This window comes from Acyrthosiphon pisum, chromosome A1 (genome assembly GCF_005508785.2).
Source record: "Acyrthosiphon pisum isolate AL4f chromosome A1, pea_aphid_22Mar2018_4r6ur, whole genome shotgun sequence".
Taxonomy (NCBI): Eukaryota; Metazoa; Arthropoda; class Insecta; order Hemiptera; family Aphididae; genus Acyrthosiphon; species Acyrthosiphon pisum.
The window spans coordinates 52,414,731-52,428,970 of NC_042494.1; the positions used below are offsets into that span (position 1 = coordinate 52,414,731).

The 14,240-nt window shown below is 38.7% G+C and overlaps 1 protein-coding gene across 3 annotated transcripts in view; it reads left to right on the top strand.

Moving 5' to 3' along the window:
- The window catches only part of LOC100161293 (zinc finger homeobox protein 3), a 106,086-nt gene extending 94,256 nt beyond the window's left edge, over positions 1-11,830 (top strand). For all 3 annotated transcript variants that reach the window (XM_003241367.4, XM_008180214.3, XM_008180213.3), the window contains exon 5: positions 8,987-11,830. In XM_003241367.4, coding sequence (XP_003241415.1) covers positions 8,987-9,948 — 962 coding nt within the window. In that variant the 3' untranslated portion in view covers positions 9,949-11,830. The remainder of the gene's footprint in view (positions 1-8,986) is intronic.
- Positions 11,831-14,240: the final 2,410 nt, after the last annotated feature.

Here is a 14,240-nt window from a genome sequence, read left to right on the forward strand (position 1 = left end):
TTCAAAAGTCAAAATGGTGGGGGGGGGGTAATGTACGTGGACTATAATATGACATTGTAGTGGGCCGTATAAAGAATAATAGGTAGTCATATCGATAATCACGTCATAATCTTATACGATCGTACATTCCGCACGGTATATAGACATTGCAGCATTCATCGTTTGTAGTGTATATATATTATATAGATGCATGAATACTTAAAACCATTTACAATAATTTAAAATCTTTATGTATGGCATGAAATACGATTGGACATACGGAAAATATACCATTCATCAATACCAACACAATATAATAATAATATTCGGTTTTTAAATACCAAAAACGCGTGAATTATAATATGTTTCAGACCGCATAATAAGTTTGCACTAAAATATAACACAGGGACTGCAGTAGCAGGCTGTAATAATAATATACCCTATAAAATACCTTATAAATTATTATGTAGGTTGGTTAAATAACATGCGCTTATGTTATAATATAGTATGTCCTCTAACCGACGCGATTCCTATATATTATAATATGATACGATATAGGTACTGCAGTTGTTAGTATCGTAGGTACATATCGTGTGTGTGCGTGCGTGCGCTAACGTTTTGGATCGTAAACGATAACAATAATTTGTGTCTTAATCCCGATTTAGTATAATGCACACGTACGCGACCGTATATACATATAATATTATGCATGCGTGTATGAATAATGCACATATGCCTTATGTGTATAGTATAATATACTGCAGTACCTATGTACGCGCGTGCGCAATATTCGGTTAACGCGCGGATCGTTACCCATACGTATCTACTATCTATATATTATATAGGTATAAGCTGTGTACAATATTATTATGTAATATTTATATGCATACATTATTATAATGTGTGTGCAGCGGTGAGCCACCTGTATATATTATTATTATGTACCGCGATTCATATTGTAATATTATTATGTTTATATTACTTTATGTGTGTGTGCATTTTTTTTCCCCGTGTGTATATATCGCGGGCACCCGCCGCGGGGCAAACTGCAGCGACGTCATTATATTATTATTATTATCATGTGCGACGTTATAATTTGAATAACAATTTTTTTTTTCTCTCACATTTTCTCTAGCGCGCGCCCGAAATAATACAGATGTCACAATAATTACGGTATCGGCTAACCCCTTCCGCCGCGTCATCCGATGCATATAATACGCGTGTTATAATAAATACACATTATATAATATATAATATATATATATATATATATATTATATGTTATATAGGACGGGACAGTTTTTTTACTCGGACCTATTGTGCGCGCCGGATGAAAGAAAAACAAAATTCCGCGCCGCGTAATAAAATAATTAGGGTCGGGTGTGTAAATACATTACGCGTGGAACAAAAAAATTTAGTTTATTATATTATACACACACGCTGCACACACAATATTTATACATTACATATATTATTATATTATATTGTTTCGCGATGAAGCGGCGGCCGGGGGAGGTTTTGTGCCGGGCAGATAACCGCCGCCGCGGTATAAACGATGCGCGCGCGTACATTATATAAACGGACGAAAAGGGTTGAAATTTGACAAGTGCGGGGGGTTGTAAAAATTTAAGGTCATCGCATAAGGGCGGCGGTGTGCGAGTTCCATACACGATACTTATAGGCACAATATGTATCGTTGTAAATCGTCCGGCGCCGATGACGGTCCAAGGACTCGAAACGATGTGATTTCGGTGACGATTTACGACCAACCCAACCGACGGAAAGCGTCCGTATATAGAGTCGTCCGACAAAAACTAAACAATATATTATGTACGCATATACTATATATAGGTAGTAACGATGATGTGTATAAGACGCGCGAGAAAACAAAACGCAGCACGTGCCCCGGGGCAGTGTAAACGAGACGCGTTTCGGGAGTGGAAGGATAACGCGTATAACATTATTGTATAGTTATAGGAAAAAATAACAGAGAGAACGAACGACCCTTTGGGCGATTTCTCGTCCACCCTCCGCCGCGGTTGCAGTGTACACGCGTGTACGACAACACCACCACCGCGTCCGTGTCCGAATACCTGTTCGGCCGTCCTGCCCGCGAGATAACGCGCGCGCCGCCCCCGCTGTTTACACACTGCACCGGGGAGCGTGCGACCGCAAACAACTGTGTACCGCGGCGGGGGCGGGTGCACGGGAAGCTCACAGATAAAAGTCCGTTTCCTGTTTGTTTTGGAACCCTTAAAAAAAATAGAGAAAAAAAAAACGTTTCACGCGTACAATATAATATAATCCCGGTGGAAAATTCTAGTTTTCTCGCCTAGCACACGCGCGACTTGGGAGAAAAAAGACAGACCGGATTATTTCGCGCACGCGTATGCGTTAGGTGTAATAGTCATATTATAGGCGATCGTATTATAATCTGCAGTTACGGAAGACACAATTGTCCGAGGTGATGTTTCGGCAAAGTGGAAAGGGTTACGTGAGATTATGGCTGCGACACCAAAAATTAGATTTTTAAATATCATTAACAGTACTTTCCGGCTACCTACTACTATAGAGGGGACACGACATTCGGATTAAGCGGAGCGATTCTTCTCTGGCCACAAAGTGTCACGTTATAGTTCGATTCATTTGTTATTTTTTGGGATGAGTTATAGGACTACTCGTCGGTGTCAGCCCAAAAACGATTTTGACCGTTGCACGGATGCGTTATAAATATTAACGTCGAATATATCTTTTGTGCCCTTTCACGTGTGGTGAACGAGAACTGTATACATATTATTATCATCGGACCACAGGTAGAACACTATAGTTATCGCGTGTATACACTGCAGAGTACTGACACATACACACATACACCACTCGTGCCAACGCACATAACGTCCATTGTGAGGGACGAAAAACTGTGAGCGACCCAAATATACTGCTCGGCAGGGTTTTAATAATAAAATATATCATTTGGTTTTACTATTATTATATTATATGTACTATAATAAATAATAATATATTACACCTTTTTCAATTGTGCCTATACATTTACACACACACACACACACACACACACACACACACACACACACATTGCTCCGAACAACAATAATATAATAATAATAATAAAAGAGACGTTTTGAAATGCCATGTTATGTCGAAAAATCTTCGTAAACTACAGTGTGCGGCGGGTGGCGTTAGGATATTTATATTATGTGCCTAACTCGCTGTGCACGAACACACAATGGAAGTCTTGACGAAAAAATGTCACACACGTACAATATAATATAATAATGTAGGTACAGATAATATAACCTACGGCCGCACCTATCAGCTCCGACTTGCACATGTATTATATTTTTTGTCCTTTATGTACAAAAATGTCGAACGATTAATGTCATTTATCTCGTTCGGACGATAATGAAAAAGAAAAATAATATATTATATATTATTATACCTCAGTAAAACCGTGTGCGGTACGTGACCCGGGCGCGTATGGGAGCGTTGTGTGCGGCGCTCGGTGATATTATTATAAAAATATATTATATATTATGTGTGTGCGACGTCGGCGGCGGTGGTTTAATAACGATTATAATAACGTCTTACCAATTTTAAATGCAAATCGGAATCATAGGAATCACGTGGTGCACCACTACTAATGCTACTACTATAACTACTACTACTACTACTACTACTACTACTACTACAACAGCACTACACTATATTATACCTCCCGTTCGGCGGCGGCTACTTTTTTATAATAATAATATTTGTATCTACGCGTATATAATCGAACGATAGGTCCCGCGGTGGTGGAGGTGGTGTTTGGTATGGGTCGGGTATATGGTCGGTGGTCAGTGTAGGTACCTATATATAATATAGTGGCGGTCGACAAGGAGATTTACTCGCACTGGAGCCGTCGCTCATTAGTAACTGTTACTAATTTACATATTAAAGTGATGTTAAAATTAACAACCACACCTCCGGGGGATTTCCGTATACACACACACACACACACACAAGCTCGCGTTCAGATTTCTTATTATAATTATATGCGAGCACATCGCATGCACACCGCGTTTAATTCTTCTTCTTCTCAATCTCGTCCACCACACACACACACACACACACACCACATAATAAACATACGTATATAATATTATTATAATACTGCGGCGGTCCGAACGTGGGCCCATCGTCCGACCATATTTCATTATTAGTTTCCATTATTTATTTGTATTTTTATTTTTTTTATTATAATTTTTATATTCTTTCACGTGGTTATTATTATTACGCTCATTTGCATTTGACACATTTTATATACGTTCATTTCATCCGCCGACGCCGCCACCGCCGTCCGTACCTATAGGTATACACACATTTAATATAATAATATGATACAATATAATATGCGACTCGGCGGCGTTCGTTAAGGAACTCGCGATCGCCGAGCTCGCTAGCACACATTACTTTCTTGGAAATTAAAAAACTGGAAGCCATTAATAATAATAATAATAATAAAAAAGGCCATCCGACGGCGGTGTCGCGACGTTTGTATACGCACACACACGTATTACATTATTTTATACGAGAAAAAAAATCGTACGCATACGAGTATAGGTACAACCTATAACATAATATTATGTGCATGTGTGTGTGTCGCATTAGCATAATACGTATATATAATATAATATCTTTGTCGTTGTAATAATATAATCCGCCGGCAAGGACTTATTCGTTTTCGGAATGAGTTTCTGCCTCCCCTTCCCCCTTCATCGCCACCCTCCCGGACGTATATTATTAGTTTATTACTCCGATTACACATCGGCGCAGTTAATATAATATATTATATACATATATACATACAATACACACTCACTCATTCACATACATACATACATACATACACACACATATAGGTATATAGATATATATTGTATATGGGACGTTATATACTATACGTGTTCGTATATTATATATATTATTATGAGAAGACCATGTCCCCGCCGCTAATTATTATTGCAAATCCGACCGCGGCGAATGATATTACAATCCGATCATGTGCCGCCACAACAATGAGTATTCCGCAGAGCGTCTGTGTGTTGGTCGGTGCGATATGTTTGCTGAAAAAACCTCGCGCGTATTCTGTCTGCGGTGTGTGTCGTGTCTGGTCGTCCTTCGCCGACGAAGATAAAAAAAAAATAAAATAAAAACCGTAAAGACAATCGAAAACGACGACCGGTCAACAGTATATCATACGCACTACGTGTATAATATGGTATGTTAGGCATGATGGGGGTGGGAGAGAAACATCGGCACCATGATTATAATACGTCGTGTGACACGTAACCCAGACGAAAATTTCAATGAAAATAAAAAATAAAAATTCAACGGGTGGCTGCCTATCTCATTTTTTTACAACTTTCGATTACCAGGACCCTTATAATAGTGCCCAGTTGGTTTAAATCAAAATATTGTTGTAGACACTTTATTTTACAATATATTATCAAAATATGTAACTAGGTATTACAGATGGTTTTTCTATTATCTAAGCAACTTATTTGTATAATATACATGTATAAAAGTGGACCAACATTTTTCAAAAAAGTGAAAAAAGCCTCGACACAAAAATATATTTTATTTCAATATTTCGCTATCGATATGATATAATATTTAGATATAAGTAGATATGTATGAAAATGTCCCATGCTCGGGCAGGAAACGTCTTTGGTTCACTACACGACGGTGGTCTTACAATCACGTGAAAAGTATAAACCAGGTATATACCTTAGACCTCAGGCACCATGTATCTACCATGTACTATTACAATAATACCCGATATTCGTAATAGGTATATAGACAATATAGACTCGGTTTGCTAGATTGTAAACTACATTTATTATAAATGCGTCCTGCGCTTAAGCGTCTTCTATGTTATAACATCGGAGCATACCACCACTGCATATTATTGGAAACGCGCGTTTTTGAAGAAAAAAAAATTAACAGTCGAGTTATGTTCGTGCGTCAGACTCGCATAATTTAATGATACGTTCCGGACGTACGGACGAGTTAATGGAAAAACGAGTATATTAGTGCGTAATACGATTACTGCTACACGTGTGCACGAGATAAAATTCGGAAAAAAACACACACACACACACACACACAACCTATCACATAAATACATAATATGAGCTCGCGTGACAATGATTTATAAGGTACAAATATAGATCTAAATAATAATTATAAAATCGTGTGACGCGGTTTGTATAACATTATGTCGTCTCTCGTCGCCGTCGTTCTCGGACCGTTTGACTGCAGTCGGATCGCCCGAATAATAATTTTACGCCTGGAGTGTCGCGTTCGTCATTGTTTTTTTCTCCGGTTGTTAACCGATCGCGTCATTAAAACACTCGCGCACAAAAACTGTATATGCTTTAGGAGAATATTACTCTTAAAATAATAATAATCTATTATTGTGTGCGACGCGTATCGCTCATACGAGAAATTCGTTTGAATTATCGAATGGGATTGAAATGGAAAGAAAACGTTCCACAACCGCGGACGCCAGCCATGTATGTAGTGCTGCTGCTGCTACTGCAGTATATTACGCGTTATTATCTATATACACGATATTCCTTATGATATAGTCATCGTGGGCAATGAAACCCACCATTTATTTCTTGGCAAAAAATTCAAATATATATGGTCGTTTTCTACGGTACCTTTAATGATATTAATATGTAACTAGTGTACGCTCAATAAATTACTGTTTACTATACGTGTGTACCTATATGTGTGTGTGTGTGTGTGTGTGTTTTGTATGTTGTTACATTTAGGGAGGTGATCGGGCTGTCGCGGGTCGGTGCGCGCTTTGAGTCTGCAGGTCGTCGCGAGCGGTGTGTCTCTTTATATTTTGGAAATTATAACACACTAACTGCTAACATAATAATAATTAGATAAACCATAGTACCATACTATGTAATATACGTCACGATGTACCGATATTATTTCGCACGCGTGCCCGCAATATTATTTAAATTGCGCATCGTACGAGTTCTGCACGCGAGACACGTCGTATAGGTACCTACACCGCGGGTCCTCGAGATAACCGTTATTATACCGTGGTAATGACGCGCCGGATATTGTTTTATGACAATTTACTGCAGATGATAACGACGATCGCCGGGAAAGGTGTCGTCTCGGAGACTGCGCGAGAGAGTATGAGAGAGTGAGAGGAAGAGTGCGATACAGCGATTGAGGGTGTATACATATTATACTCTGTATAGGAACATAATATTATATGCGGTAATAGTACGATAATACAGTGTGCTTGGGTGTGTGTGTGTGTGTCTTAAGTAAGTACATATGTAGGGGAGAGACGGTTGTTATCGCTTACAGGTACGCCGCGTATACGCCACACTCGTCGCGTCCATTATCCAACCGTGTTGTATTTTAACACGGACCGCGTTTTATCGGCGGCAGACTCGTTCGGTCCTTTAGTAATTCTCTACTAAACTGGTTTTTTGTCTTTTTTTTTTTTTTTTGTTTTTCCTTTTATTTTTTTTTTCATTTCGTCGTTCCCCGACGACAGATAACGTTTAAGTGTGTCTTTTAAAATCACCACAGACGGTGTTCGACAAATTATTATTGACCGAACGTCGGCGTGCCGTCTACACACATATATATACATATACATAATAATATATTATAATATACATCTACCTACACAAATAATTATAAACTTATATTACATATTATTATTATTATTGGTACGATCATTTCACGGTCGGTTCCTATAATATTATATTATACGACTTACGCGCCTAACGCCAATATGGTTGACCTATCCACACTCTCCGTATACCATATCGCACACGAAATGTTAGATATAGTAGTTAAAATTTCGCCTTAATGCGAAAAATTGCAGGCTCGTATCCCGGCAATAACTCGAATGTATGAGTTTTCTCACCTTTTGACCTTTTTAGTATACGTCACAGTCAACACTGCACCGGAAAACGGAAAATTGTGTACGTTATAATATATTATTGAACACTATTCGGCTCTATTATTGTGTCATCCACTCGTCCCATATGGCGTTGTTACATGTACATGTTCTGTGGTGTTTTGAATTACAATATATGTGTAGGTATCAAAACGTATTATATAGTCGGCAGTGCCATGATTTGTTTTTATGGGCCCATTTACTTCCGCTTCAGTGTCTCAAACAAAACATAATAATTTAAAAAGTTATATAGAAACATCGATTAAATTGTCAGGAGACCATGGAAATCTCATTAAAAACTGAGTATTAAAATGAATATTATCTATATATACTTTATAAATAATTATGGACACATTTATATTATGTAAAAAATTATTTTAATTACAAAAAATGTGTAATAAATTACGAATTCTTAGTAAATTATGATAGTCAGCCACACGTTACTACACTATACAATTTGATATTAAGTACGAGACATAGTACCGTGTGGTACCCGTCTTGCGTCCAGAAAATCATATTCGTATCTCCCTAATCGTTTTTCCGGAACCGCATCAATATAATATAATGTTAATGTGCGGTTTTTCAACAGTACCTAATATATTCGATTTATAAGAAAATTACGATTTTATGGCATAGGTCTTTCATGGATAACCGTTAAAAAACCACATTTAAGTAATATTATATTAAACTGCTACGGTGACCTATAGATAGCGATATTAGACTTTTAGGTCATTAAGCCTGGTTCACAGTTAAGGAAAATTTAATTCGTCGATTGGACGTTAATTCAAACATAAATAAGTAGTTAGTACCTAATTAGATATTAACGGAAACCCAATGATACTGAAGTTAAGATGTTAAAATAAAATTTTATTTTAACATTTTAACTCGTTAATGTCCAGCCTTGTATATTCGTAGTAAATGTCAATCGTGAATATGATAGGTTAATATAAACTCAAACGACTGCGGGAAATTCTAATATCGTGGATAATATCATTACAGCTGCAGGCGTTCCTAGCACCACAGCGGCCACGACAAATGGTATGCGTACGACGGCCGTTGCAGCAGCAGCAGCAGCGGCAGCCGTCGCCGCCGCCGCCGCCGCCAACAACAACAACAATACGTCTACGGGCACCATGACAGCGGCCGCTGGCCCGCAAGAACATCAGCAACAGCAGCAGCAGACCGGCCCGTCGGGAACTCCGGTGCGCATGCTCCAACTCGATCAGTCGGTGATCCAGGCCATCGCGGACCGGTGCCGGACAGTGCGGCCAGACCAGACGGCCGTGGTCGAAGTGGCGGCCACAGTGCCAGCCGTCGAACTGCCGGCCGAGGGTTACGCCATCGACGGCGGACGGACGGTCGGGCACGCTTGCGCCAAGTGCCAGCTGGCGTTCCCGGACAACGGGGGCCTGGCCGCTCACCAGCAGCGCGACTGCCGCACCACCGGGTCCGTGGCCCTGGCCCACCCGGCGTACGGGTGTCGGTCATGTGGCGTGGGCGCCAACGGCGAGACCAACACGTACGGCACCGTGCACGCTCTACGCGCGCACATCGAGACGGCCCATCGCGGCGGTCACTACGGCAACGCCGCCTCGTCGGTCGGCCGCCACCAGCACCTGCAGCACCATCACCACCACCATCATCAACAGCAACAGCAACACCAGCAACAGCAACTGCACATGCAGCAGCTCGTACCGTCGCCCAACCTTTCGGACGAGATGGAGGACGTGGTGAACCAGATCACGGCGCTGGCCGCGGCCAAGGCGGTCGGTCGGAGTCCGTCGCCCCGCGACCCCAATAGCGACTCGAACGCCAATCTGTTTTGCGCGCCGGCTGCCGATAAAAAGTCGTCCGGCACTGCCGCCTCCGCCGTGGCCACCGCTGCCGCCAAGATGCACAAGTTCGCCGCTCCGCCGGCCGCGTGCAACGTCGCGCCCGCCGTGCCGAGCAGCGGCCAGTAACTCCGACCACTACCACCAGCACCATCACCACCACCGACGCCACTACCACCACCATCAGCTCGCCCGCCGCTGACAGGACGCGGCCGCTCAGATTTCTCCACTTTGGTCGCCGCTGACAATGACTACGACAAAATATGTTATGCAAGACGTATGTAATGTGTGTATGTATATTATTATTACTATTATTATTATTATTACTATTATTACTATTATTTATTTATTTATTTATATTATAATATTATTGTGTAAAACTTACCCAAAGTTCCTTTTCGACACACTCATGTTCCTGGGGAGAGGACTTTCTTCGATTATTTTTTTTTGGTTTTCGATTTTTGGTTATTGCGATTTTCCTGCACTCGTATGATAATAATATTATTCAATATTATTCGTACCATCACGCGCTGCGCGTATTATTTCACGTCGGTTAAACGATAAAATATGATAACGAAAAAAAAAACAGTACCGCGCCTCTCCCCATTTTTGCGCGTCCCGTCTTAAAATGTTTTGTATAGAGCAAATAAATTTCTACGGTTTTTCGTTTCCTCACTATTTTTGTTTTCATCTCATAAAAGGTACGTAGTTCCTCGTATTAAGAAAAATCACTAACGATACGAAAAGAAATAATTATTTATGTGTGTATAAAAAACAAAAAAATACGATAACTGAAAGTTCCTTTACGCTACTTGTTTGTTTGTTTGTTTGTTTATTTATTTATTTATTATTATTATATTATTACTATTATTATACTATTATTAGTATTATAGGTTTTTTTTCTTATTATTTTTTTATTGACGCCGTTAAAAAAAAAAGATACGCGCGGTTTTTTGGAAACTACTAATGAATAATTATATTAAATGAAAACGTACTAAACTCGATTATAAGAGTTATTATGAAATGATGTAAAATTTAGCGCAATCATTTACGGTCGCTTAGTATTTCGTAGCATATGTTTAGAGTATATATAAATACGTATATATAGGTTTGTGTAAATATGAAAAGAGAGTACGGAAAAAATAAACCGAAAAATCATCATTAGGTGTTAAGTATTGTAATGCATTTCTACAATTATTATTATTATTATTATTATTATTATTATTAAACGTTTTAGGTAGGTAATTTTATTTAACGAATATTTATTGTATTCAAAATTATTATTGATATTAAGTCAAGTAACAAACACCTCGCTATAATTGTGCTGTAATAATTTTAATTAATTTAATGAATTAGCAATCGATAAATATTATATAAATATATAAATATATTTAAATATATGCCCTATTTTAATTGGATAAACTCATTATAATTATATATAATATATCATTAATGTTTGAAGACAAAATAAAATAATATTATAGTATGTTAAGGCAGTGTTTCTAGATGTGTAAAAAGAGAAAAAAAATTAACAACATACTAACAGACTTATTTTATAATATGCTCCCTGATCTATGGTTTACTAAATTCACTTGTTTTGGCATTCTTGTGTTTCTTCGGAACAGAACAAATTATAACGTTACGATTATACCCCCTCAATAACTTTGATTACTTCAACCGATTTATTTTCGGCAGACCGATATATATATAATAATAAACTAACTTTTTTTTCGTATACGTAATAAATTGTATACACTATAATTTTTAAAAATTTTCGGGGGGCGTGGACCGAGTGTCCTTTGAATTGTTGGCACCAAAGGGCCCGCGATCCCCGTTGCCCCCCGGCGACCTCCCCATATCGCCCCTATCATTTCCTGCATTCGTGCCACCCGCCCATTCGATCGCGCCCGATTCGTAGATATCACAGAGATGGGTGTAGAAAAACACTCACCGGAACGCCAAAAAAAAAAAAACAACACAATTATAATGTTGAAGTCGGATGCGTTTCGGGCACTTCCGGTCTTTACATCGACCGGAAAAGACGTTAAGTTATAAGTGTTCCGGGATTATTCGCATATGCTGCGGGATGCAACTAGGTATATAGGTACTTATCGAGGCCGAAATGCAAAAAACACACAATCGTCCCATTTCTCCGAGACACGCGTCTCCACTTCCCTCACTCCACCCCCGAGAAAAAAAACTCACCCCTTCCTCTATTCGATAATAAACCCCCTCCGACCCCCGCCCCCCTGTCCATCGATTCCCCCGAACAGCAGCCGGTAGGCCGGTGAAGTCTTCGTCGCTGGGAGCGAGACTTGACGGCGCCGTCCACTGCCGCCGACGCTGCGGCCGCCGCGCACGTACTCTCCACGCACGGAGGAGCCAGTCGTTGGCGCGGCTGCAAACACGGCCAGCGACGGCGGACGAGACGACGCGCCCCGTCCCCGGAAAACGTTTTACGCGCGCGCGTGCCTCACCACACACAAACACACACAAACACACTCAAATACACACAAACACACACGCCATCCGCCCGCACGTTGGGTACTAGCGCGAGCATTCGCCATCCCCCCCCCCATCGTGGGCGCGAGCGCGCGCAAGACGAACGGAAAAAACAAGAAAAAAATCACGAAAAAGAATAAAAAAAATTTTTTTTTTTAATGATATCTGTTGTCGCCCTCCGCGACAATACCGATATCTACTCCCAGCATTCAAGGTTCCTATATTTAGCTGACATATGTACTAAGGTTCCTGTTTTATTATATAAAAAATATTATTATTAATATAATGAATAAATTAAATTAAATGATAATGATTATATATTATATATTATACATTATAATAATTATTATTATTATTATATAATTATAACATAAAAAAAAAAGTTTTAAGAAAAGTATAAAATTAATACTAATGCTTTTTTTCTATAAATATATATATATATATATATTTAAAATTAAAAAAAAATAAAACTTAACAAAAAAAAAAACAAAAATAATAACGATTAACATTTGATTAATTACGACTATTTTAGTAGTATTATTTTATTATTATTATTATTATTATTATTATTATTAAACGTCTAAGGCAAACAATTATATGAATGTATCATTTTACTATTAGAGTTATACTAAACGTGTGCATTGTTGGTGTTTTTGTTTCTCTTTTTTGATTTGAACATTATTTTTTGTTTTTATTTATAGTTTGTCATAATTCCGTATACTACCCTCCCCCATACGCATATATATGTAACAGTCACGTCCTCACCCCCATCACCCCCCCCCCCCCCCGACATTATACACTCACGAAAATCGGAAATTTATAACGTAGGTACATTATGTTGTTATGATAAATATAATATAATTTAAATATATTGTAAATTGTCATAAAGTACCTAAAATAATATTATCTCGCTCCCGGTCACGGTGGCGGTGACATTGTTTCACAGACATATTATATTATTATCATGTTACGTTTTTGATTTCTGTCTAATTATTTTTTTTAGCCTGTTTTGTATATCGCAATATAAGGACAAACGCAATATTGATTTTTGGAATTGTTTTTTTTTCCATTTGTATTTTTTTTTCCTGTTCCAAATAATATGTTAATTATATGATCATCGCCTACAATAACGTACGAATTGTGTACTATGTACGTAACCTGTATAACATTATGACATGTATTATTATTGTGATTGTTGTTTTTCCACGACGTTGTTATTATGTAAGTACGTCAACCGCCGCCCTGTATTTTTTTTTCTTTTTCCCCGACGAGTGCATGTTATATATACGAACGATGTGCCGGGTCTCGTCGAATCCAGTCACAATATTATCGCCCGTCGGGTCGTATATACATCATCACTCGCTGTACCCTCCGACGAACCCCCTCCATCCCCCCGCCACCCCAACCATCCCCTACGTGTACGCTCCTATATTATGTACTAATGTATTTATTTGTCGTTCGACGGAATAATAAAATAAAAAAAAAATAAAAACCCACTGCGGTATCACACAATGTTTTACACGATTCTTGTATTAAAATTGTAGTCTACAAATTTGGTCTAAATGAGTGTTTTTATTTTTTAGCATCACCTTTCAAGTTTCCTATATTCCTGTCATTGCAATCGTTCATGTGCCTGCAGTAGAGTATAATGAAGTAAAAAAATAAATAAAAAATAAACAGTCTCCAACTGCAACAGGCGCAGGACGAATATTTAGGTACTTTAAATTGGTATTATTATTTAGAACCAATTGTAATAATAATACTGCTCACGGGTTTTTTGCATGGGCCGCGAATGTCGTTAACGCCACAGAGACATACGTGTACAAATCCGTCAGCCTGGCATCCCGAAAATAGAAACATTCATTTTCGAGGATAAGTTCCAAATCGTTACTAATTCAGTACTATTAAATATTAATACT